Source organism: Megascapheus bottae, chromosome 17 (assembly GCF_031878675.1).
Source record: "Megascapheus bottae isolate mThoBot1 chromosome 17, mThoBot2.hap1, whole genome shotgun sequence".
NCBI classification, from domain to species: domain Eukaryota; kingdom Metazoa; phylum Chordata; class Mammalia; order Rodentia; family Geomyidae; genus Megascapheus; species Megascapheus bottae.
The window spans coordinates 33,373,268-33,396,802 of record NC_143525.1 but is presented as its reverse complement, the minus strand read 5'-3'; the positions used below and the strand labels follow the sequence as shown (position 1 = coordinate 33,396,802).

At 45.6% G+C, this 23,535-nt stretch overlaps 1 protein-coding gene and 1 non-coding gene across 2 annotated transcripts; both read left to right on the top strand.

Annotated features, from left to right (window-relative positions):
* The first annotated feature begins 1,953 nt into the window (after positions 1–1,953).
* Positions 1,954–2,025, top strand: Trnac-gca (transfer RNA cysteine (anticodon GCA)). Its single transcript has one exon. It is a non-coding gene; the product is annotated as a tRNA-Cys (tRNA).
* Positions 2,026–7,496: 5,471 nt separating this feature from the next.
* Positions 7,497–22,140, top strand: Cwc25 (CWC25 spliceosome associated protein). The gene is made up of 10 exons (XM_090350741.1): positions 7,497–7,604; positions 9,218–9,390; positions 11,686–11,922; positions 12,468–12,537; positions 14,144–14,271; positions 14,965–15,028; positions 17,234–17,436; positions 18,025–18,123; positions 20,672–20,833; positions 21,325–22,140. Exons 1-10 carry the CDS (start codon positions 7,587–7,589, stop codon positions 21,437–21,439), a joined length of 1,269 nt encoding a protein of 422 aa, XP_090206867.1. The 5' UTR covers positions 7,497–7,586; the 3' UTR covers positions 21,440–22,140.
* The last annotated feature ends 1,395 nt before the right edge of the window (positions 22,141–23,535 follow it).

Genomic DNA, 23,535 nt, shown 5'->3' with positions numbered 1-23,535 from the left:
TGAAAAGGACGGGCCAGGGATAAAGGGTTCTCTGACCTACTCCTTTGTCCTCCTTGTCAACAAAGAGGCCTCTCTTTTTCCTTGGGCTAGTGTGATAAAAAGAAATCACACTTTTTTAATTTTTGTTCCAATATCACAGATCAAACCCAGGGTCTGTGCATTCCAAGCCAACATTTTTTTTTTTTTTAGAGCTCTACCACTTGAGCCTCAGCACCACGTCCAGCTTTTTTCTATGTATGTGGTACTGAGGAATCAAACCCAAGTCTTTGTGCATGCTAGGCAGGCACTCTACTACTAGGCTAAACTCCCAGCCCCTCCAAGCCAACATTCTATCCCTAACACTATGTGTCCTACTTTTACTCTCAGCAAAGCACTTGTGCAGGAATCAGAAGGGCCTGGCTACTGTTTCCATCGGAAACAGGAGGAACTGGGGTGCTGGTGGCTCAGGCCTCTAATCTTAGCCACTAGGAGGCTGAAATCTGAGAATCTCAAAGCAGAAAATTCCGAGAGACAGTTTCCAACCAGCTAGCAAAAAAAACTGGACTAAGCCCCATGCCGGTGCCTCACACCTGTAATCCTAGCTGCTCAGGAGGCTGAGATCTGAGGGTCACAGTTGAAAGCCAGCCCAGGCACCGAAGACCTGAAAGATTGAGGTTTTGTTTTTGTTTTGTTTTTGGCCAGTCCTGGGCTTGAGCTCAGGGTCTGAGCACTGTCCTTGGACTTTCAGGTAGATCTCTACAACTTGAGCCTCAACACCACTAATGGCTTTTTTCTATGTATGTGGTACCAAGTGCTAGGCAAACACTCTACCACTATGCCAAAGTCCCAGCACAAAATTGTGGGAATCTTATCTCCAATTAACTTGTTGTGGCTCAAGTGGTAGGGCCCTAGACTTGAAGTGCTCTCTGAAGAGCTCAGGGCCAGCACCCAAGCCCAGAGTTCAAGCCCCACAATCACCAAAAAAAAAAAAAAAAATATGGCTGGGAGTGTGGCCTAGAGGTAGAGTGCTTGCCTAGCATGCACGAAGACCCGGGTTCAATTCAAAGCCAGAAGTGGTGCTGTGGCTCAAGTGGTAGAGCTCTGGCCTTGAGAAAGCCCAAAGACAGTGTTCAGGCCCTGAGCTCAAGCCCAGGACTGGCAAAAAAAAAAATAATAATTAAAAAAAAATAGATGCCGTGCTGGTTCCCCCCTGTAATCCCAGCACTTGGGAATCTAAAGAAGTTATAAACTTGAGGCCAATCTTAGTTACATAGCAAGTTCCAAGGAAGCCTAGGCATCATAGTGAAACTGTAGCAAAGCTAAAAAGAGTAGAGTGCCGGGTGTGGGTGGCTTATGGCCTGTAATCCTAGCTACTCAGGAGGCTGAGATCTAAGGACTGAGGTTCAAAGCCAACCCAGGCACTAGACCAAGGGACTCATCTCCAATTAACCATTAGAAAACCAGAAGTGGCACTATGGCTCAAGAGGTAGGGCAGTAGCCTTGAGCTGAAGAGCTCAGGGACAGTGCCCAGGCCCAGAGTTCAAGCCCCATGACCAACCAACAACAACAACAAAAAAAACCCCAGCAGAAACAAGCAGTGGGCCAATTTATTGGACCTCAGTTGCCCTGAGAAGGATTTTGATTTCCTGATACATTAAATCCCAGACAAAGAACATGAATATTCTTTCTCCTCTCCATCAAGAAGGAAGGGAGTGAACAAGATGTTATCAGAGGAGTTTCTTAATCCAAGGATTATGACACAGATTAATAGTATTGTCCACTTGTTAGCTATTTCCAAGATACCAGTTTTTAAGTGTCTCCACCCAGTTTATCAGTGGCCAAGAGATTAGCCAAAGCAGAAGATGGATACAAAGGTGAGGCTTCAGAACACAAAGCCAGAACCTTAGTGTGGGTGGAACTGTGTCACACTGAGTCACCATTAAGTGGTCAAGGAAGAGACTTACAGGAGGCTATGGGGGTATAGCTCAGGGGTAGAGCATTTGACTGCAGATCAAGAGGTCCCCGGTTCAAATCCGGGTGCCCCCTTTTTAGCCCCCTTTTTTTTAACCTCCATAAATAGTAGGAACAAATACTGCCGCCTCTGGGAAATAGAACTTTAAATTCATTCTTGTCCTGAAATACTTGTTCCTCCTACATTCCAAGAAAGCTCCTGTGGGGCTTAAGATAAAGTTGGGCTGGAGGTATGACTTAAGCAGTAGAGTACCTACTTAGCAATAGCAAGGTCCTAAGTTCAAGCACTAGTACTGCCAAAAAAGAAAAATTCCCTGAGGAAATTTAGGTTGCAGCTGTGAACACAGCTGTGAGACCTGTGAACAGAGTAGCAGTTTGATACATGAAAGTAAAGGTAAATTTTCTTTTAATACATTGGTTTTGGGGGGAGTCATCATGGGGCTTGAACTCAGGGATTGAGTGTTGTCCCTGAGCTCTTCAGATCAAGGATACCATCCTACCCCTTGAGCCACAGTGCCACTTCCAGTTTTGGAGATAAGACTCTCAGGGACTTTAGTGACTTTAGTGCCCGGGCTGGCTCAGCCTCCTGAGTAGCTAGGATTACAGGTGTGAGCCACTGCGCCTGGCTCAATACATATTTTTGAATAGTGTAGATTTACAAAGTGGATAAAGTACTTTCAGTTTGGTGGGTGGAAGGATATTTGCTTGCTTGTGTTTATGGATAGATTTTAAGCCAGGCACACAGTGGCTCATGACTGTAATCCTAGCTACTTAAAAGGCTGAGATCTGAAGATCATGGTTCAAAGCCAGCCTGGGGGGAAAAAATCCTAATCTCTCCCTCCAGTTAATCAGCAAAATGCCAAGAGATAGTAGGTGTGTCCCAAGTGAGGATGCCAACTGTGAGTGGAAAAACTGAGCTATAGTGCAAAGGCCCCAAGTTCAAACCTAGTACCAGCCCCCACAAAAAGCTAAAAAGAAACATCAATAACCAGCCTGAGGTGGATCAGCAGAGTGCCTGCTTACCAAGTGTCAGTACTGAAAAAAAAAAGGGGTGGGGGCAATGAGGGGGTGTGTGTGTGCGGGGGAATGCAGCTCAATGGGACAGTCCTTGTCTTCCGTATATGGCCCTGGTTTGATCCCAGCATACCAAAAAGAAGATCAATGTGTGTGGAGTAGCCTAACATTGGATTGTTTCCTATAAAGGGGTGAGGAACAGTTGAATGTTTTATTCTAGGAAGAGCCCACTGCTGGACTCTGCTGTGGGTATTTTCTCAGCTCCAAGGAGGATAGATTAGGAAAAATGAGGCACAGGAAAGAGCAGCCAGGAATTACAGAGAAGCCTTGCACTAATGAGTAGCTTGACTAAAAGCACATAACTACTATAAATGTCCCTTGCTTTGACATTTAATAAGCCTTGCTTCTGTGCATAGAAGGCACACTGGGAGCCCATGTTAGCTTTACATTTTACATATCAATTTGCCCCAAGTGTGGGACAATGGGTACTGCAAGTGTTTGTAATTTGACAGTAGCTAACCACATATGAAATATACAGAAGCACAGAGTGAAGACATTTCCTTTTCAATCCTTTTTCTTTTTGAGAAACTTAAAGTCTTATTTGGTGCCAGCTCTCTAACACTTCTGAATGTCCTTTTTTTTTTTTTTTTTTTTCTCCTTGTTACTATGGTTTGAACTCGGGGTCTTCAACTTACTAGGTAGGCACTTTACTACTTCAGTTACCATAAACAGAAAAAGCCGGAAGTAGCATTGTGGCTCAAGTGATAGAGTGTTAACCTTGAGCAAAAGAAGCTCAGGGACAGTGCCCAGGCCCTGAGTTTAAGCCCCAGAACTGGTAAAACAAACAAACAAACAAAATGCATATATATAAAATTGGCCAGGAATTTGGCTTCGTGGTAGAGTGTTTGCCTATCATGTAGGAAGACCCAGGTTCAATTCCTTGGTACCACATACATAGAAAAAAAAAGCCAGAAGTGGTGCTGAGGTTCAAGTGGTAGAGCTCTAGTCTTGAGAAAGTCCATGGACAGTGCTCAGGCCCTGAGCTCAAGCCCAGGATTGGCAAAAAAAAAAAAAAAAAAAAAAAAAAATATATATATATATATATATATAATTTACCATTCAATATTGTACACATTTATGGATCTGATAATTATTTCATTAATAACTTTGTGATATTATTCACATACTTTGAAATTTTACCCATCAAGAAAATGTAGAATTTGGGCTCAGAAATTTGTCCAAATTCTAGAGTGGTAGAGTGCTTGCCTAGCATGCATGAAGACTGGGTTTGATTCCTTGGTACCACATACATAGGAAAAAGCCAGAAGTGGTGCTGAGGCTCAAGTGGTAGAGCTCTAGCCAAAGACAGTGCTCAGGCCCTGAACTCAAGCCCAGGACTGGCAAAAAAAAAAAAAAAAAAAAAGAATTCAACCCAGTCGTGGTGGCCTGATGCCTATAATCCTAGCTACTCAGGAGGTGAGATCTGAGGATCGCAATTCCAAGCCAGCCTGGGTAGAAAGTTCCTGAGACTCTGATCTCTAATTAAGGATCAGGAGCCTTGAGCTGAGGTTTGAAGTGGTAGATCAGTATCCTTGAATAAAAAAGCTTAGGAACAGTGTCCAGGCTCTGAGCTTAAGCCCCACAACTGCCCCCTCCCCCAGAAAATATGTAGGTGGTCTAATTCAGTGTAGATCATGTGTCTAGCCATCTGCAAGACCTTGGGTTTGATCTTCAACACCAAAATGGAAAATCTCCCTCTCTGTCTCTCTCTTTCTCTGTCTCTGTCTCTCTCTCTCTCTCAGCTTGAACTCAAGGTCTGGTTACTGTCCCTGAGCTTTTCTGCTCAACGGTAATACTCTATCACTTTGAGCCATAGCTTTGCTTCAGGCTCTAAGTTTTTTTTTTTTTTCTTTCTTTCTTTTTTTTTTTTTTGTCAGTTCTGGGGCTTGAACTCAGAGCCTGGGCACTGTCCCTAAGCTTCTTTTGCTCAAAGTTAGCGACTGTGTCACTTCTGGCTTTTTCTGTTTATGTGGTACTGAGGAATCAAACCCATGCTTCATGCATGCTAGGAAAGCACTGTACCATTAAGCCACATTCCCAGCCCTCCATGTATTTTTTGTTTTTGTATCCATCCTGGGGTTTGAACTCAAGGGTTGGGTACTATGCCTGAGCTTTGATGATCAAGGCTAATGCTCTATCATTTGAGCCACAACTCCACTTCCATCCTTTTTGGTGATTCATTAGGGCTAAGAGTCTCATGGACTATTTTGCCCAGGCTGGCTCTGAACTTTGATCCTCAGACCTCAGCCTTTTGAGTACGTAGTGTTAGGGTTCAGTCCCCCAATATTAGGGTCTGTGATCAAAGGAACTAGTCTGACACAAAAGCGGAAGTTAAACAGAGTTTTATTCCGCGCCTAGCATCAAGAATCATACTGACTGGCCAGGGCCATTTCTAAGATGTGAGTGAGAGAGTGACCCCGCTTTATAGGTTACTTTTATAGGCCACCAGCCATGTGGTTGAGCTTGGCCATATACAGGTGGCCAATGGAATCAAAACATACTTGAGTGATGGCTGGGGCAACCACTGACACCTTTGCTGTTTGAACTGACCTATCATCTAGGTGGGCTTCTGGAGCACTGCTCTGACAACAAAGGAAAGGGAGGGAGTTTCCCAAGGGGGTAGGGTGGGGGAGGAATTCTGGTAACTCCACCTGGTTTAACTGCTCTTGTAATTTGAGGGCGCCCCCCACTTGAGTAAAGTACTCCTTTGTCATGAAGATGGCAAATGCCTATAGGGGATGGATTTTTGGGGACGTCAAAGGGGTCCCTTCCCCTAGGATTACAGATGTGAGCCACTGGCACCTGGCTTCAATGGTTTTTAGTATTTTCAGTCAAGCAATTACAATTTCAGAACATTGTCTTCACCCCCAAACAGAACCCCATTATCATTACCAGTAATTGAACTTAGATCCTTGTGCTTACTCAGCTTGTTTGGCTGGTGTCTTACCACTTGATCCACTTCTCCAACCCAGCTTTCTTCTATTTCAGAGATGGAATCTAACGGATTATCTGGTGAGGCTGACTTCAAGCCTCCATCGTATTTCAGCCTCCTGAGAAACTAGAATTACAGGTCTGAGCCACCACCATCTGACTTACAAATAAAATATTTGAATTTAATGCTCAGTGTTGGTGACTCATGTCTGCAATCCTAGCTCCTCAGGAGGATGAGATCTGAGGATTATTGTTCAAAGCCAGCCCCCAGACAGGTCCATAAGACTCCTTTCCTGTTAACCAGCAAAAAGCTGGAAGGGGAAGTTACAATGGAAGCGCTAGAGCAATCAGCCTAGAGCAAAAAGCCAAGCAAGAGCATGAGGCCCTAAATTCAAGTCCTCGGATAAAAGTCTCATGCAGTCAGGCCCTAGTGGCTCATGCCTATACTCCTGCCACTCAGCAAGTAGAGATCTGAGGATCAAGGTTCGAAACCAGTCCAGGAAGGAAAGTCTGTTTACCTCCAATTAATCACCAGAAAACTGGAACTGGCCTTGAAGCTCAAGTGGTAGAGAGCTAGCTTTGAGGACAAGAGCTAGGGATAGAGTCCAAAGGCCCTGAGTTCAAGCGCCCCCACCCCTCAAATCCAAACACCGGAGTTAAGGATATGGGCAAAATGGCAGCTTCTAGACCACCTAAGGAGGCTTGGAGTAAGGTGATCTAGTGGGGGGTCCAGGTTAGAAACCAGTCTGAGGGACCGTAGGGGAGGGAAGAATCTTGGTGGGCTGTCATGGCAATGGGACCATGAAGGCAGCTAAGCACAATTTTTTTTGGGTGGGGTGGGGAAAGGTGGTCCTGTGACTTTAACTCAGGGTCAGGGCATTGTCCCTGAGGTTTTTTTTCTTTTTCTTTTTTGGGGGGTGGGTGGATGAGTCTTGGGACTTGACCTTGGCCTGGGCGCAGTCCCTGAGCTCTTCAGCTCAAGGCAACCGCCCCACCCTTTGAGCCAATCCCCAGTTTCCGTTTTCTAGAGGTTAACCGGAGATCAGAGTCCCAGGTCCTCTTGTGCCCGGGCTGGCTTTGAACCTCGATCCTCAGAGCTCAGGCTCCGGAGTAGCCAGGATTGGAGGTGTCAGCCACCTGGCCCGGCTTCCCTGAGGATTTCTGCTCAAGGCCAGCGCTGGCAGCCACAGCTCCCTTTCAGGCTGTTTTTGGTTAACTGCAGATGAGAGTCTCCTGGATTTTTCTGCCCGAACTGGCTTCAAATCAGGACCTTCAGAGCTCAGTCTTCCGCGTAGCTGACAGGCGTGAGCTATCAGCGCCGGGGTGAGGCGTGGGATCTGCACAGCGGGAAAAACCCAGCCAGGTGGGGGGACCAGAAACCATCACAAGGCGACCGCCTGGGACTCAGCAGGGCGGGGCCCGGAAGCGCGCGGAGCGGGCCACCGGCGTGACGTCATGTCTGCGCGACGGCGGCGCGAGCGTGGGACGTCACGCCCGGAAGTGCTTTCTAGACTGGACTCAGAGTGACTGCCAGTTCCTGGGCGGTGGTGTCGGAGCCGTCGACCTCCGCTCGCCCTGGATCTTCCCGGAGTTCGTGGGTAGCCCACGAGTGAGGAAACGCCTCCACCACCATGGGGGGCGGAGACCTGGTAAGTGCGGGCGGGCAGGCCTGAGGAAGGGAAGAATGTGGTCCGGGACTGTCTCTGAGGGTGGAAATGGGAAGGGGTGGTGGGGTGTGTGTGTGTGAGTGTGTGTGGTGTGAGTGTGTGTGTGAGTGTGAGTGTGTGTGTGTGAGTGTGACCGGGGGGGCGGGGAGGGTAACCATGGGAACGAAGCCTCGCTTTTCTAGGAGAGGGCGGGCGCGAGCTTGGAGAGGGAGATTGTTTGGACCGCGGAACCTGGAAGGATGTGCTAAGTTCGTCGGAGTGGTGGCTGGTGGTGTTTGTGTGTTCCTGGTGGGCTGGGAATTCTAAGAAGGTAGAGAGTTGAAGCCATAGCCGGGAGAAGAGGCAGCTATTGAGGCCATAACACCCAGCCTTTGTTTAGTATGGCGTGGATATGTCTCCTGTGTCTGTGTGTGTGTGTGTACAAGTCCTGGGGCTTGAACTCAGGGCCTGGGTGCTGTCCTTGAGCTATTGTGCTCTTTCGCTTTGTGCCACAGCTCCATTTAAGCCTTTTGGTAGTTAATTGGAAGTAAGTCTAGCCTCTTTACATGGCTTGAAAAGCCCTTAATAGTTCCTTTTGTACTTGTCTTCATCTTTTGCTCCTCCACCTCTAGCCACACAAAATTATTTATGTTATGTCCTTTCTCACTGCTGGGACTGCAATGTGAATGTTTCCTCTGTTTGGAAATCTACCTCCTACTCCCCTTTCCCACTCTACTAGGCTATTTTATTTAATTATTTATTTATGCCAGTCCTGGGCTTGAGCTCAGGGCCTGAGCACTGTCCTGGGAATTTCTCAAGGCTAGAGCTCTACCACTTGAGCCTCAGCACCACTTCTGGCTTTTTTCTATGTATGTGGAACCGAGGAATCAAACCCAGGACCAGAAAAAAAAAAAGTTCAAAATCAATGATTTCTTTTGCCTTTCAAAATATATACATTTTTCTCTTTGTCTTCTTCCTTCTGTCTTGCTCCCAACTCCCATTTTATGGATGGCCAGTAGTAGGTAAAAACTGAAGGAAACTTAAGAAAGGCCTTCTTATGTACTTGAACAACTATACACCTCTGATATGTATGAAAAATTTTGTGTGTGTGTGTGTGCCAGTCCTGAGGCTTGAGCTCAGGGCCTGGCCACTGTTTCTCAGCTTTTATGCTCAAGGCTAGCACACTACTACTGTCACAGCTTCACTTTTGGGCTTTTTGGTGGTTCATTATAGATAAGAGTCTTATGGATTTCCTGCCTGGGTTGGCTTAGAACTGCAGTCCTCAGATATCAGCCCCCTGAGTAGCTAGGATTAAAAGTGTGAGCCACTGGCACCTGGCTGAATGATTATTAAACAGACACTTTGTCATGGTTCAGGAATTCTTGCTGTTTTTCTCCTCCTCCACTTCCTCCTCCCTCTTTTCTTTTTCTGTTCTGTGGCTTGGATTGGGATATCATACATACTAAGTAAGAGCTGTACCACCAAGCTACCCTCTTAGCCTGAAGTCTTCTCCTTACATTCATGGCTCTGGTTAGAGACGAGAAGTGAATGACACAGTGCCAGTCATACTCATCACCCACCACTTGCTGAATTCTCCCTCCTTCCTTTCACCATAGAACCTAAAGAAGAGCTGGCACCCACAAACCCTCCGAAATGTGGAGAAAGTCTGGAAGGCTGAGCAGAAGCATGAGGCTGAGAGGAAGAAGATTGAAGAGTTACAGCGGGAGCTGCGGGAGGAGAGGGCTAGGGAAGAGATGCAGCGCTATGCTGAGGATGTCGGGGCTGTCAAGTAAGTGAGGAGCTGTGCAGCCTGGTGTGTGGAGAATTATAGGACTGGTGTGGGTGCCTCATCCATGTGGCATGTATTAGCTGAGCAGTACTCTGCCATTGAGAGCAACACCCCAGTTCTTGCATTTTTGCTGGTTAATTGGAAATGAGTCTCACAGATTTGTCTACCTAGGCTAGCTTCCAGCCTCAGTCCTTGGATCTCAATCTGAGTTGCTAGGGGCCATTGAGTGCCTATTGTCTCTTGGCTGCCTGGCACAGTGGTACATAACTATCGTCCCAGCTATGTATAAGCTGAAACAGGTGGATACCTTGAGTGCAGGAATTCTAGCCTATAGTACTTCATTTTATTCAGATGTAAGCATTACATTCTGCATCAGTATTGTAACCTTGTGAGAGTGGAGGACCATGAAGTTGCCTAAGGAGAGTTGACAGGCCTATGTCAAAAACAGAGCAGCAGGTCAAACCTCCCATGCAGATCAGTCATATCATGTCTGTGAGTAGCCTCTATACTACAGCCTGGGCTAGAAAGCAAGACCTTTCCTTTAAATAAGAAAGTGCAGGGGTTGGGAGTTTGGCCTAATGGTAGAATACTTGTTTGGCATGCCTGAAGACCAGAGTTCAGTTCCTTGGTACCACATACATAGAGAAGTCAGAAATGGTGCTATGGTTCAAGTGGTAGAGCATTGGCCTTGAGGAAAAGCCCAGGACAATGCTCAGGCCCTTAGTTCAAGCCCCACAACTGGCAAAAAGAAAAAGAAAAAGAAAAGAAGGTGCATATGGCTCACGCCTTTAATCCTAGCTACTCAGGAGGAGGTTGAGGTCTGAGGATCGTGGTTTAAAGCTAGCCCCAGCAGGAAAGTCCATGTTCTTCTTCTTTTTTTTTAAGTTTTTATTTTATTATTATTATTTTTTAAAAGCAGGATAGTGGTGGCTCAATTCTAACTCCCAGAATTCAAAACAGGTTCCTTTCATAATTATGTGGGTGGGGATTGAGGGTAAGAGGGAGGTTTTGTAGGGAACTCATCCTGGCAGCCTCGAGGTCTACTTTTCCCTAAAATGGAACATTCTTTTTGGATTCACATTTAGGTTATCTTATAGCATGAGTGGTTGGCTGGTAACTGCTGTCAGATTTCAGGCAATTATGCACTCAAACTCTAGCATGCTGCAATCATGTATGTTCATTTGGGATGGGGGAGGGGAGGTATAGGACAGAGGGCTGTAGAAGAGCAGTGAGAAGGAAGAAAAACCATACCACACAACCTGGGCTTGAGTGTCCTTGAAAGACCAATAATGAACAGAAAAGACTTTGTCCTGGCCTGTGTCTATAACTTCTGTGGTCTTCGATCCCTCACAGGAGAGTCATTTTGGGGCTTAATTTCTCAGTTTCCAGAATAAAGTGTTATGTCCTGACGAACCTGCTTGTGCTAAAAAAAAAAAAAACATCCATGATATTCTTTTTATGTTGGTTGGTCGTGTGGCTTGAACTCAGGGCTGGGCAATGCCCAGGAGACTATCTCCAATTAACCATCAGAAAACCAGAAGTGGCACTATGGCTCAAGTGGTACTGAAAAATGGAAGCCAGGGCTTCATGCATTCTACCACTAAGCCACATTCCCAACTGGATATCATTTTTCTCATCACTCTTTCTTTTTTCTTTATTTTTTTCTTTTATTTATGTATTTATTTATTGTTTTATGGGTCTCAGGGCTTGAACCTTAGCCTGGGCGCTGTCCCTGAGCTCTTCAGCTCAAGGCTACAAACCTATCCTTGAGCCAGTCCCCACTTCCCATTTTCTACAGGTTAATTGGAGATAAAAGTCTCAGGTCCTTCTGTGTCTGGGCTAGCTTTGAACCTTGGATCCTCACATTTCAGCCTCCTGAGTAACTAAGATTACAGACATGAGCCACCCTGCCTGGCTCTTTTTTTTTTTTTGCTAGTCCTGGAAACTGAACTCAGGGCCTGAGAGCTGTTCGTGAGCTTTCTGAAGGCTAGAGCTCTTCCACTTGAGCTGTCACAGCACCATTTCTGGCTTTTTCTGTGAATGTGGTACTGAGGAATTGAACTTGGGTCTTCATGCACGCTAGGCAAGCACTCTACCATTAGGCCAAACTCCTGGCCCAGTACATTTCCTTTTAAACAGTGTCATTTGTTCCCTCATTCTCTCCTATTCCCTCCCTCCCATCTCCACCCACTAATCGCCTGGTTCACTTTCATCAAGGTCCAGTGTGCTCCACTTTTACCTTTTTTTGTGTGTGTGTGAGAATCTGTAGTTTTTAAAATTGCTTTCCTCACCCAGGAAAAAAGAAGAAAAGTTAGACTGGATGTATCAGGGTCCTGGTGGGATGGTTAACCGTGATGAGTACTTGCTGGGACGCCCCATTGACAAGTACGTTTTTGAGAAGATGGAGGAAAAAGAGGCTGGCTGCTCTTCTGAGACAGGACTCCTTCCGGGCTCTATCTTTGCCCCATCTGGTGCCAATTCTCTTCTTGATATGGCCAGCAAAATCCGGGAGGACCCACTCTTCATCATCAGGTATTTCACAGGGTGCTTAGAAAGTCCTCCATCTCTGCCTCCACACATGGGTGGAATTACAGGCTCTGAGCTAGACTTCTTAGTCCTTGAGCCACAGCCCTACTTGCCATTTTCTAGTGCCCCAGCTGGCTTTGAACTGCAATCCTCAGATCTCAGCCTTCTGAGTAACTAGGATTACAGGTGTAAGCTGCTGTGCCCGGCTTAGACTTTTTTTTTTTTTTTTTTTTTGTGCTAGTCTGGGGCTTGAACTCAGGGCCTGAATTCTTCTTTTGCTCAAAAGGTTAGCACTATACCAATTGAGTCACAGTTTCTTTTTTGGCTTTTCAGTGATTAATTAGAGGTAACAGTCTCAAGGACTTTCCTGCCCAGGCTTGAAGCCAGTCAGGGCAGACAAATCCTAGACACTCTCATCTCTGGTTAACAACCAAAAAACCTCAAAAGTAGAGGTGTGGCTTAAGTGGTAGAATGCTAGCAAAGTGAATGTGAGGCTCACTTTTTGGCATACACACACACAAATCATAAATTTTATATTTTGCTCTATTTAGGAAAAAAGAAGAGGAGAAAAAAAGAGAAGTATTGAACAATCCTGTGAAAATGAAGAAAATCAAAGAATTAGTAAGTTGTATATTGAGTCAGTAACAGTGTGTCTTTTAGCTATTTGATGTAAGATGGAGAACTTTTCTCTACTTCTTATCATAGGGAAGTAAACAAGGGCCTTTAAACTGCCCTTTTTGGGGGTGATACTGGGATTTGAACTCAGGACTTTGTGCTTGTTAGGTAGGTTCCCTATCTTACAACTTTTTTTTTTGTCAGTTGTGGATGGATCTTTCACTTTGGGCCTGGGTGCTGTCTCTCAGCTCTTCAGATCAAGGCTACCATTCTACCACTTGAGCCATAACACCACTTCTAGTTTTCTGGTGATTAATTGAAGATAAGAGTCTCACAGACTTCTGTGCCCACTGGCTTTGAACTATGATCCTCAGATATCCCCCTCCTCCTGGATTACAGACATGAGCCACCAGCGCCTAGCCCACATACATAGCAAAAAGCTGGAAATGGTGCTGTGGCTTAAGTGGTGGTAGAGTTCTAGCCTTGAGGAAAGCCCCAGGACAGAGCTCAGGCCCTGAGGACCAGCCAAAAAAAGGCTGAGATCTGAGAATCACATTCTGAAGCCAGCTAGGGCAGGAAAGTCTGTGATATGCTTATTTCCAATAAACCATCAAAAAGCCTGAAGTGGAGCTGTGGCTCAAGTGGTAGACTGCTAGCCTTGAGCACAAAAGCTTAGGGGCAATGACTACGCCCTAACTTCAAACCCAAGGACCAGGAAAAAAAAAAAAGAGCAAAAAGAAAAGGAAAGGAGCAGGGCACTGTGGCTCACACCTGTAATCCTAGCTACTCAGGAGGCTGAGGTCTGAGGCTCAAAGTTCAAAGCCAGCCTGGGAACAAAAGGACCTGAGACCCTTATCTCCAATTAACATCTAGAAAAGGGGAAGTGAGGCTTGGCTCAAGGGTGGGGTGGTAGCCTTGAGCTGAAGAGCTCAGGGACAGCACCCAGGCTGTCCTATGACCCACAAAAAAAAAAAAAAAATGGAAAGGAAAGTATATGATACGTCTATGGGTGATCATGACATGTTCAAGAGATTAGAGTATGTCTACCATAAAGCTCCAGGGACCAGGTCACATGATATGTTAGAGCTTTTTTTTTTTTTTTGCCAGTCCTGGGCTTGCGCTCAAGGCCTGAGCATTGTCCTTGGACTTTCTCAAGGCTAGAGCTCTACCACTTGAGCCTCAGCACCACTTCTGGCTTTTTTCCTATGTATGTGAAACCGAGGAATCAAACTCTACCACTAGGCCAAACTCCCAGCCCCAGAGATTTTCTTTTAAATCAGTTGGTAAAGAAAATGAAAAGTTGACCTACAGTCCCTGATTGCTTTCAGTAGTGTTAGAGATCTTTTGAATGGGAAGAATGGAAATTTCTAGGCAATGGGTTTGAGGAATATTTAAAAACTTTCACTCCTTTCTTACCTATCAGAGCTTCTGTTTGTAAGTGTAGGGTACATTTGCGCACAACCAGATTTGTTGACAGGGACCCTGTGATAATGTTCTGGACCTCTGTACAGCATGAAGTCATCTTTGTACATCAGTCACTCAATGCCTGCACTTGGGACAACTCACAGGGATCATAGTAATCTTGAATACATATGTTCTCGGTATTTTCTAGCTGCAAATGAGTCTGGAGAAAAAGGAGAAGAAGAAAAAGAAGGAGAAGAAGAAGAAGCACAAGAAGCACAAGCACAGAAGCTCGAGCAGTGGTCGGTCTAGCAGTGAAGATGAACACAGCAAGGGAAGGTAAGCAAACAGAGGCCAGCGTGCCTCTCTTTCACTCCATGAGAGTGGGCACTTCACTCCATGAGCACCTGCCCTGTGCTAGCAAGTGCCAGGCTGTAGGAGTTCAGTGGTGAACATTTAAGATGGTCCCATGTTATGGAGCAGGTCAGCTGACACTAGAGTTCTCTGAGATGCTAAATGTGGATGGAACTCTGGATGTGCTACTGGAGAGAGACCTCCTCAGTGAACTGGCCTTAGCCCTGAGGATCCTAGGTCAGACCTGGCTGACTTTTGATTTTAGCTTGAGTCCTCGGGATTGAACTGTTTTTTTGTTTTTTGCTTTTGTTTTTTTAATGGATTACTGGGCCCGTGTGGGCCCATTCTTAGTCTTCCCCATGGGAACAGTCAGCTCTGCTGCTGCTGACTCACCATTAGTCCCGGGAATAGCAACATGAGGTGAGAGGAGAATGTGTTCAGGCGCTGGGGCTGAGAAGTTCAGCCCACAGCTTTTCACAGGAAAAAACTTGACTGTGCTGAGGCATCTTCCAGCAAAGACAGTCCAAATAGAGAAACATACTGCCAAGTAATAGCTGGGAGGTGTGAAAGGTCACGTTGGCAGCAGGCTATGTGTTTCGGCATGAGAGGTTTAAACTGGACCTGTTTGAACTTTTTTTTTTTTTTTTTTTAATGAGTACATATGTTTCAATCTCTTAGGTCTCAAAAGAAGCTGGCACATTCCTTTCCTGCCTTACCCAAAGTCCCTGGATATGGCTTACAGGTAGGAGGGATGTAGGCTCTTCAAAATGAGTGACTGGAGCTGTGCAGTGTGCCACTTCAACAACTGTACATAACAAAGTTGGGGCATTGAAGCCGGGGCTGCCGGGGCACAGGCCCAAGCTTGGTCTCTCAGTCTCTTACCATGGCTAGGGCTCCTCTGCAGAGAGGAGATCACTAGTGGAGTATTTAGGGACTCTTCTCATCCCTTTGCAAATAATTTACATGAAATCAACAGTTTGATGACTTTTGACCAATAGACATCCCCTCAGCATTCTTTTTTTTTTTTTTTTTTGCCAGTAGTGGGCTTGAGCTCAGGGCCTGGTCACTGTCCTTGGATTTTCTCAAGGTTAGAGCTCTTCCACTTGAGCCTTAGCACCATTTCTGGCTTTTTTCTATGTGTGTGGTACCGAGGAATCAAACCCGGGTCTTCGTGCATGCTAGACAAGCACTCTACCACTAGGCCAAACTCCCGGCCCATCAGCATTCTTTTATTTTCCTCCTGTTGCTAGAATCAAAGACAGAACTTTGAATATGTGAGGAAAGCACACTATACTGAGCTATGTCACCAGCCCTTGTTTTTTTTTTTTGTTTTTGTTTTTTTTTTTGGTTGTGGGGCTTGAACTCAGGGCCTGGGTACTGTCCCTGAGCTCTGTCACCCAAAGCTAGTGCTCTAAAACTTTGAGCCACAGCAACACTTTCTATTTTCTGGCAGTTAATTGGAGATAAGAATTTCATGGAGGGCCGGGAGTTTGGCCTAGTGGTTAAAGTGCTTGCCTAGCATGCATGAAGACCCGGGTTCGATTCCTCGGTACCACATACATAGAAAAAAGCTGGAAGTGGTGCTGAGGCTCAAGTGGTAGAGCTCTAGCCTTGAGAAAGTCCAAGGACAGTGTTCAGGCCCTGAGCTCAAGCCCAGGACTGGCAAAAAAAAAAAAAAAAAAAAAGAATTTCATGGACTTTCCTGTCTGGGTTAGCTTTAAGCCATGGTCCTCAAATCTCAGCCTCCTGAGTAGCTTCCATGCCTGGCTAGCCCTTGGCTTTTTTTTTTTGTCATGGGGCTTGAACTTGGCCTGAGCTGTCCCAGAACTCTTCAGCTCAAGGTTACTGCCCTACCCTTGAGCAAAGCCCCACTTCTCATTTTCTTTTTTTGCCATTCCTGGGTGTGGGCTCAGGGTTTTGAAAGTCCTTGGACTTTCTCAAGGCTAGAGCTCTACCACCTAAGCCTCAGCACCACTGCTGGTTTTTTTCTACGTATGTGGTACCGAGGAATCGAACCTGGGTCTCCGTGCATGCTAAGCAAGCATTCTACCACTAGGCCAAACTCCCAGCCCCCCAGCCCTTGGCTTTTATGGGACAGAGTCTTGGTCTATAGAGGATGCTGGCTTAGAACTTGCTGTGCAGCTCAGGCTGGCTGTGGCAGAACTTAAAGTCCTCCTGCTTTGTCTCGCTGATCCTGAAATTACAGATACTTTATCACCATGCCTTGAATCTTTTTATTGCCTTCCTTTAAGATAGGTTTTAGAGGCTGGGAGTGTGACCTAGTGATAGTGTGCATGCCTAGCATGCATGAAGCCCTAGGTTCTATTCCCCACAACCACATACACAGAAAAGCCAGAAGTAGCGCTGTGGCTCTAGTGCCGGAGTGCTAGCCCCCAGCTCTCCTGAAGACTTACCATGTATCCCAGCCTGACCTTGAATTTTCTATCTTTCTGCCTCAGCCTCCAGCCTCTGCTGGAATTCAGTGTGTGTACCAACAGCCCTTCTATCTGTTTTTTTAACCTTTGATCCTGTCCCTTGTGTTTTTGACTCTTGCTCTTCCTTGGCTGTAGTGACAAGTTTAAGCCAGTTTAAGTGGCTAGGTAGGTACATTATTTTAGGGACTCTAAAGATAACTTCCCACATTTGGACACTTATGTGTCATCTCGGTTGTCCCATTCAAAAACTCATTGCTCATTTTTTTTTTTTGCCTGTCCTGGGCTTGAGCTCAGGACCCGAGCACTGTCCTCGGACTTTCTCAAGGCTAACACTCTACCACTTGAGCCTCAGTACCACTTTCAGCTTTTTTCTATGTATTTGGTACTGAGGAATAGAACCTGGGTCTTCATGCATGCTAGGCAAAGCACTCTACCACTAGGCCAACCTCCCAGCCCTAAATCTGACTTTTTCAATGAAAGTTTTTCTTCCCTTCCTTTCTCTGATGGTATAGGTCAGGGACAGTGACCGTAACCAAGGACTGCATGGCTCTCTGATAACTGAACAAAAGGGGATGAAGAATCATTCCAGATCCAGAAGCTCCTCCCACTCACCCTCCAGACATGTCAGCAAGAAGAATACCAGGGAACCGGAGTCCCGGGACAGGAGGTCTCGATCACTGGGCAGAAGATCACGATCCCCAAGGCCCAGCAAACTGTGAGTACAGGCATTGACTAGGAAATAACTTGTGATCACAGGAGCCTGGTCACAACAATTGTTTTTGTTTTTATTTTTTTTCTGCATGAGACCTAGGGCATCTTGCATGCTGGGTATATCTTTTATACTTCACCCCTCAGTAATAGCTTTTGGTGATGCCCATCATTGATTTTCCCAAATATCTCTGCTTCATTATTTTCTTTTTCTTTTTCTTTTTTCCTGGGCTTGAGTTCAGGGCCTGAGCACTGTCCTTGGGCTTTCTCAAGGCTAGAGCTCTACCTCGTGAGCCACAGCTCCATTTCTGGCTTTTTTCTATGTATGTGGTACCAAGGAATTGAACCCTGGTCTTCATGCATGCTAGGCAAGCACTTTAACCACTAGGCCAAACTCCCAGCCCCTTTATTATTTTCTTTACCTCATTTTCCCAACCTCAGTCTAAACCTTAGGTCTCCATTACCATATATTTATAGGAATGTATTATGCTGGAGGATTTCCCCCTTTTCTCTTCCATTTGGATTATAGTTCAAAGACTATAAAGGTAAAATGCTCCTGTATTGAAGAGACTTTTCCCTTCTTTGTCCATTACAGGCATAGGTCTAAGGGAAATAGGAGAGAAAGGGTGCAGAGTAAGAGCCCATCACCTAAAAAGGATGTCTACCAGAGGCGGCATGCTTCTGGATACACCAGGTAAGCCAAGAATACAGTAGCTTTAACTATAGATTCTATAGAACTAAATCTAGAGGCAGCTTCCACCAGGGCAAGTAGTAATTTATCTGACCCCTTTGTCAAACCAACTTTTTTTTTTTTTTTTTTTTTGCCAGTCCTGGGCCTTGAACTCAGGGCCTGAGCACTGTCCTTGGGCTTTCTCAAGGGTAGAGCTGTACCACATGAGCCAGAGCTCCATTTCTGGCTTTTTCTATGAATATGTGGTATTGAGGAATTAAACCCCAGTCTTCATGCATGCTAGGTAAGCACTCTACCACTAGGCCAAACTCTTGGCCCTGTCAAACCAATTTTTTTTTTTTTTTTTTTGCCAGTTCTTGGGCTTAAACTTAGGGCCTGAGCACTGTCCTTGGGCTTTTACCTGAAGACTAGCTCTCTGCCAATTGAGCCACAGCACCATTTCTGGCTTTTTCTATGTACGTGGTACCGAGGAATTGAACCTGGGTCTTCGTGCGTGCTAGGCAAGCACTCTACCTCTAGGCCAAACTCCTGGCCTGTCAAACCAACTTTTAATTTTTATTTATTTATTTTTTGCCAGTCCTGGGGCTTGGACTCAGGGCCTGAACTCTGTCCGTGGACATTCCTCAAGGTTAGTGCTCTACCACTTGAGCCACAGCACCACTTCTGGCTTTTTCTGTGTATGTGGTACTGAGGAATGAAACCTGGGTCTTCGTGCATGTAGTCTACCACTAGGCCACATTCCCGATCTAAACCAACTTTTATATAAATGAATAAACAAGTAAATGAAATGCTTACAACTGTAAAGACAATGGAAAAGGAGGTAACACTATACAAGTGATATTAACAAATTGTTTGTTGGAAAATGAAAGGAAAAGATGGAGATGATAGAAAGTAAATGTAAATGTAAAGACCTGACATTGAACTGAAGCTAGCAGATTCAGGAAAAGCAGGCGCCAAGTATTTTTTTTTTTGGTGGGTCGTGGGGCTTGAACTCTGAGCCTGGGTGCTGTCCCTGAGCTCTTCAGCTCAAAGCCCTGGAGCCACAATGGCACTTCCCATTTTTCTAGTGGTTAATTGGAGATAAGAGTCTCACAGACTGTAGTGCCTGGGCTAGCTTTGAACCATGATCCTCAGATCTCAGCCTCCTGAGTAGCTATTATTATAGGCATGAGCCACCTCACCTGACACCAAGTACTTTTAAGGATAGTGGTAGTTAGGATCAAGGTTTGAAGCTAATCCAGGCAGACACATCCAAGTAACCAGCAAAAAGCTGAAAGTAGAGGCATGGCTCAAGTGGTAGAGCACTATGCTAAGTGAAAACCAAGGAAGAGCCAGGCACCCATGGCTCATGCCTATAATCATGCCTACTCAGGAGGCTGAGGTCTGAGGAGTGTGGTTTAAAGCCAGCCCAGGCAAGAAAGTCCATGGCATTTTTTATCCAGTTACACCTCAGAAAATTAGAAGTGGAGCTGTGGCTCAAAGTAGTACTAGCCTTGAGCAAAAGAGCCCAAGGAAGCCAAGAGCTGGTGGTTCGCACCTCTAATTCTAGCTATTTAGGAGGCTGAGATCTGAGGATCACAGTTTATAGCCTGCATGGGCACTAAGAAATATGAGACTCTTATCTCCTGTTAACCATTAGAACCGGAAGTGGCACTGTGGTTCAAGGGGTAGGGTGGTAACCTGGAACTGAAGAGCCCAGGGACTGCACCCAGGCCCAGGGTTCAAGCTCCATGACTGACAAAAATAAATATAATAGGGGTCGGGAGTTTGGCCTAGTGGTAGAGTGCTTACCTAGCATGCACAAAGACCCGGGTTCGATTCCTTGGTACCACATGCATAGAAAAAAGCTGGAAGTGGTGCTGAGGCTCAAGTGGTAGAGCTCTAACCTTGAGAAAGTCCAAGGACAGTGCTCAGGCTCTAAGCTAAAGCCCAGGACTGGCCAAAAAAAAATATATATATATGTATATTATAATAATGATGATAAAATAATTTAGCCACTGGCACTCAGCTATTTTTTCCCTTTGAAGAGGAATCTTTTTGTCAAATGAGATGATAAATACAAACTATGACACGTGTCCATTTCAGAAGTAATGGACTGGATATCTGACATAATTATATAGTGAACAAGCCAGTTCATCGTCTCCTTCCTTCCCTCTACCCCTCCGCCCTCCAATATTTCCCTTTCTTGCTCTCACTTCATTCACAGGGATGCCAAGGCTATATCTATGAATTTTAGCAATCTCTTATTGTTGTAATAATTAGGGATATAATTGCCCTAAGTTTAGACATCTGACTAGTTTCCAGCTCTTTTTTGTTTCAGAACAAAGAGATTATTGAATGGGGTTATGAACTCCTCCAGTTAAAATTCCCTGATAGGATGTTTAAAGTAAGAAAACTCATGCTGGTGTAGTACTGGGCAGGGCATTTCCTTGCAGCCAGCTGTGAGTTGAAGGGCCTGGGTTCCTGCTTTACCTCTGTCTGTATATGCTGCTTCCAATTTCTTGCTGGAAGAGAGGTAGAACTGATGAGAGATGGTTTTTGTGCTCAACAGAAAACTCTCAGCAGAGGAACTTGAGCGGAAACGGCAGGAAATGATGGAAAATGCTAAGTGGAGGGAGGAGGAGAGGCTGAATATCCTCAAGAGGCATGCAAAGGAAGAGGAACGGGAACAGAGGCTGGAGAAGCTGGACTCCCGGGATGGGAAGTTCATCCAGTAAGTGCCTCTTCTTTCTGTCCAAAGGTGTTGTCTCAAAGACAGTCTAGTTGGGATTTTTTGTGCCCCAATGTCTTTCATGTCTATTCTAAAGAACCCCAGAGCTCAGCCTCGGGGTCATCTTTGTTATTGTTCCTAGCTTCTGGTCAGATGATAGGAAGTTTTTATATTTGAAGAGCAAGTGGATTAGTATTTTTTTTTTTCCTAAGTCACTGAAATTCCTTGGCCTTCTTTTTATAAAGAAAAATTTATGGCTCTGAAAATCTTTTTCCAATGAGATTTTTGACTTCCAAAACAGATGAATTTTCCCTTATGGGCATTAAAAAAATTTGGTTCCAGATGGAGTCACTTGAAAATTATCTGTGTGGGCTGAAAAGAGCCTGTGTTTCGACTCCTGCTTTATGGTACCAACCTGTTTCTCTCCTAATTCTGCTACAGGGTTGACCAGTTGAAAATATCTTTTGTCTGTATTCACCTGTCTTTTCTTCCAGCCGCCTGAAGCTAGAGAGTGCTAGTACTTCCTCCTTGGAGGACCGAGTGAAACGGAACATCCATTCTCTACAGAGAACCTCAGTAGCCCTGGAGAAGAACTTTATGAAAAGATGAACACCATCTCCTTGCTAACTGGCTTTCCTGATGTTTCCAGGGAGGCTGCTGACCCCTTAAAAATTTCTCTTTATAAGAGTTCAAATGGCTTCTACGGATGTCAGCCCACCACTGTTCAAAGTGACCTCTGTCTATTGATTCCCGAAATACCTTTCATCTTTTGAGAACCAGTGTGAGAGCCAGTGTGACTTGGCTTTGAGACCTTCAGTAACTTTGGTTGGGTACACTGTGGGTATTGACCATGTTTATGGGTGGGCATTGTACCATCAGTCCTGGGCGAATACTCATCCTGCTCTGGAAGTACACTCTGGATGTGTGATGTTTGTCCCCGTCTTACCTCCCACCTGTGTCAAGAGCCCCATTCCACTGCCTCACTACACGTAGACCATCAGAACCCTCTCCAGAGCCACCCAAAAAGATTGTGCTTACCAGGATAAATGAACATTTACCTTATTTAGTAGATGTGAGAGGAGGATGTCAGGTTAAGGCAGATTCAAGAGCGTGACAAAACCTGGAAGAGAAAACAATGTAAAAAAATCCTAAGTGATTGTTGACTTTTTAACTGTAAGAATATGATGTGTCTATGTACAGATGTATAATTATTTTTGTCTTTTCATTGTTGGTACTGGGGATTGAACCCAGGATGTTGTGCTTTGCCACTGATAGACATCCCAGCCCACAATACAGAATTTTTACATGCTTTTTTTTGTGTGTGTGTGGAGGGGGGGTCCTAGGCTTGTACTGTGGGCCTGTGTGCACTGTTCCTGAGCTCTTCAGCTCAAGGCTACCACCCTATCCCTTGAGCCTCAGCACCACCCAAGTTTTCTAATGGTTAACTGGAGATAAGAGTCTCATGGATCTTAGTGCCTGGGCTGGCTTTGGACTGCGATCCTCAGATCTCAGCCTCCTGAGTAGCCAGGATTACAGCCACTAGGAGAGTGAATAATTAACAGTAAAGCAAATTAGCTCATTTTTCTTTCTGAATCACATTTGTGAAGATCCTCGGTTTTTTGATAGAATGTGGATTGTGTGTGGTCTTTTCCAGTGCTTAGTCTCCAGTGAGATCCGTGCAGTGGGGGTAGTAAAATGATTTTAGGAGTCAAAACCACATTGCAAGTATTCTCCTAGAATAACTTTACTATAGCTCTAGGTGTTCGGTTGTTTGCTGATATATGTCAGCTATTACATAAAGACTTGAGGCCATTTGCATCCACTGCTTTTCCCTCATTTATACCAGGATTTGAACTGAGGACCTTGAGCTCTCAACCCTTCTTCACTCCTGGCTGGTATTCTACCACTCCAGCCACACCTCCAATTCCAGCATTTGCTTTGGATTTGTCAGTTCTGGGAGGGAGGCTGTAAACTTGGATCCTCAGATCTCAGTCCTGACTATCTAGAGATCACAGGTATCAGCCCAGCACTTAGGCACTCTTGGTCCACACAATATAGGGGCTGTTTTTTTGTTCTACTTATTCCTAATTCTGCTTAAAATGAATGTAACATTCATTTAATCACCGCATCCTGCTGCCCCATGCCACTGTTAATTATGCTTTTTTTTTCTTAATTACTTGGTAATAAAGGCTACATTTATTTTTGCAACTGTGTAAAGAACGACCTTGTGCAGAGTACTGAGTTTTCATATTCTCCTACAGAATATGTTGACCCCTGACTGGTGTCCCCGAGGAGTTATGTAACAAAGCGTGGGCAGTTTGTATTTCATGAAGCAAGTCGGAGAGTGAGGCGATTATTAGGAGAGGTGTCTGCCAGACTTTGCTCTCCTCTGGACCCTTAGGCCGGCGGAGGCCTAGCTGAGCGGCAGGTGGGTGGGCGCGGGCCCATTCATAAAACCCTAGGGTTCCGGGCCTGGCCCTCTCATTGGCCCTGAGGGAGGGGGCGTGCCCCGCGGGTGGGACACGCCCCTCGGCCCAGGGAGTGGGAACATCCACGCTGGGGTGGGGCGAGGGGGCGTTCCCCGGGTTTCCTGGGTGGACTTCCTTTTCCCCTAGCTGCGCTCCTCCTCTCTCCCCCGGGGTGGGGATGGTATGTCCCACCCTCCCCGCATTCCCGTCCCCTTTTCCCTCCCGGTGCTGTGGCGC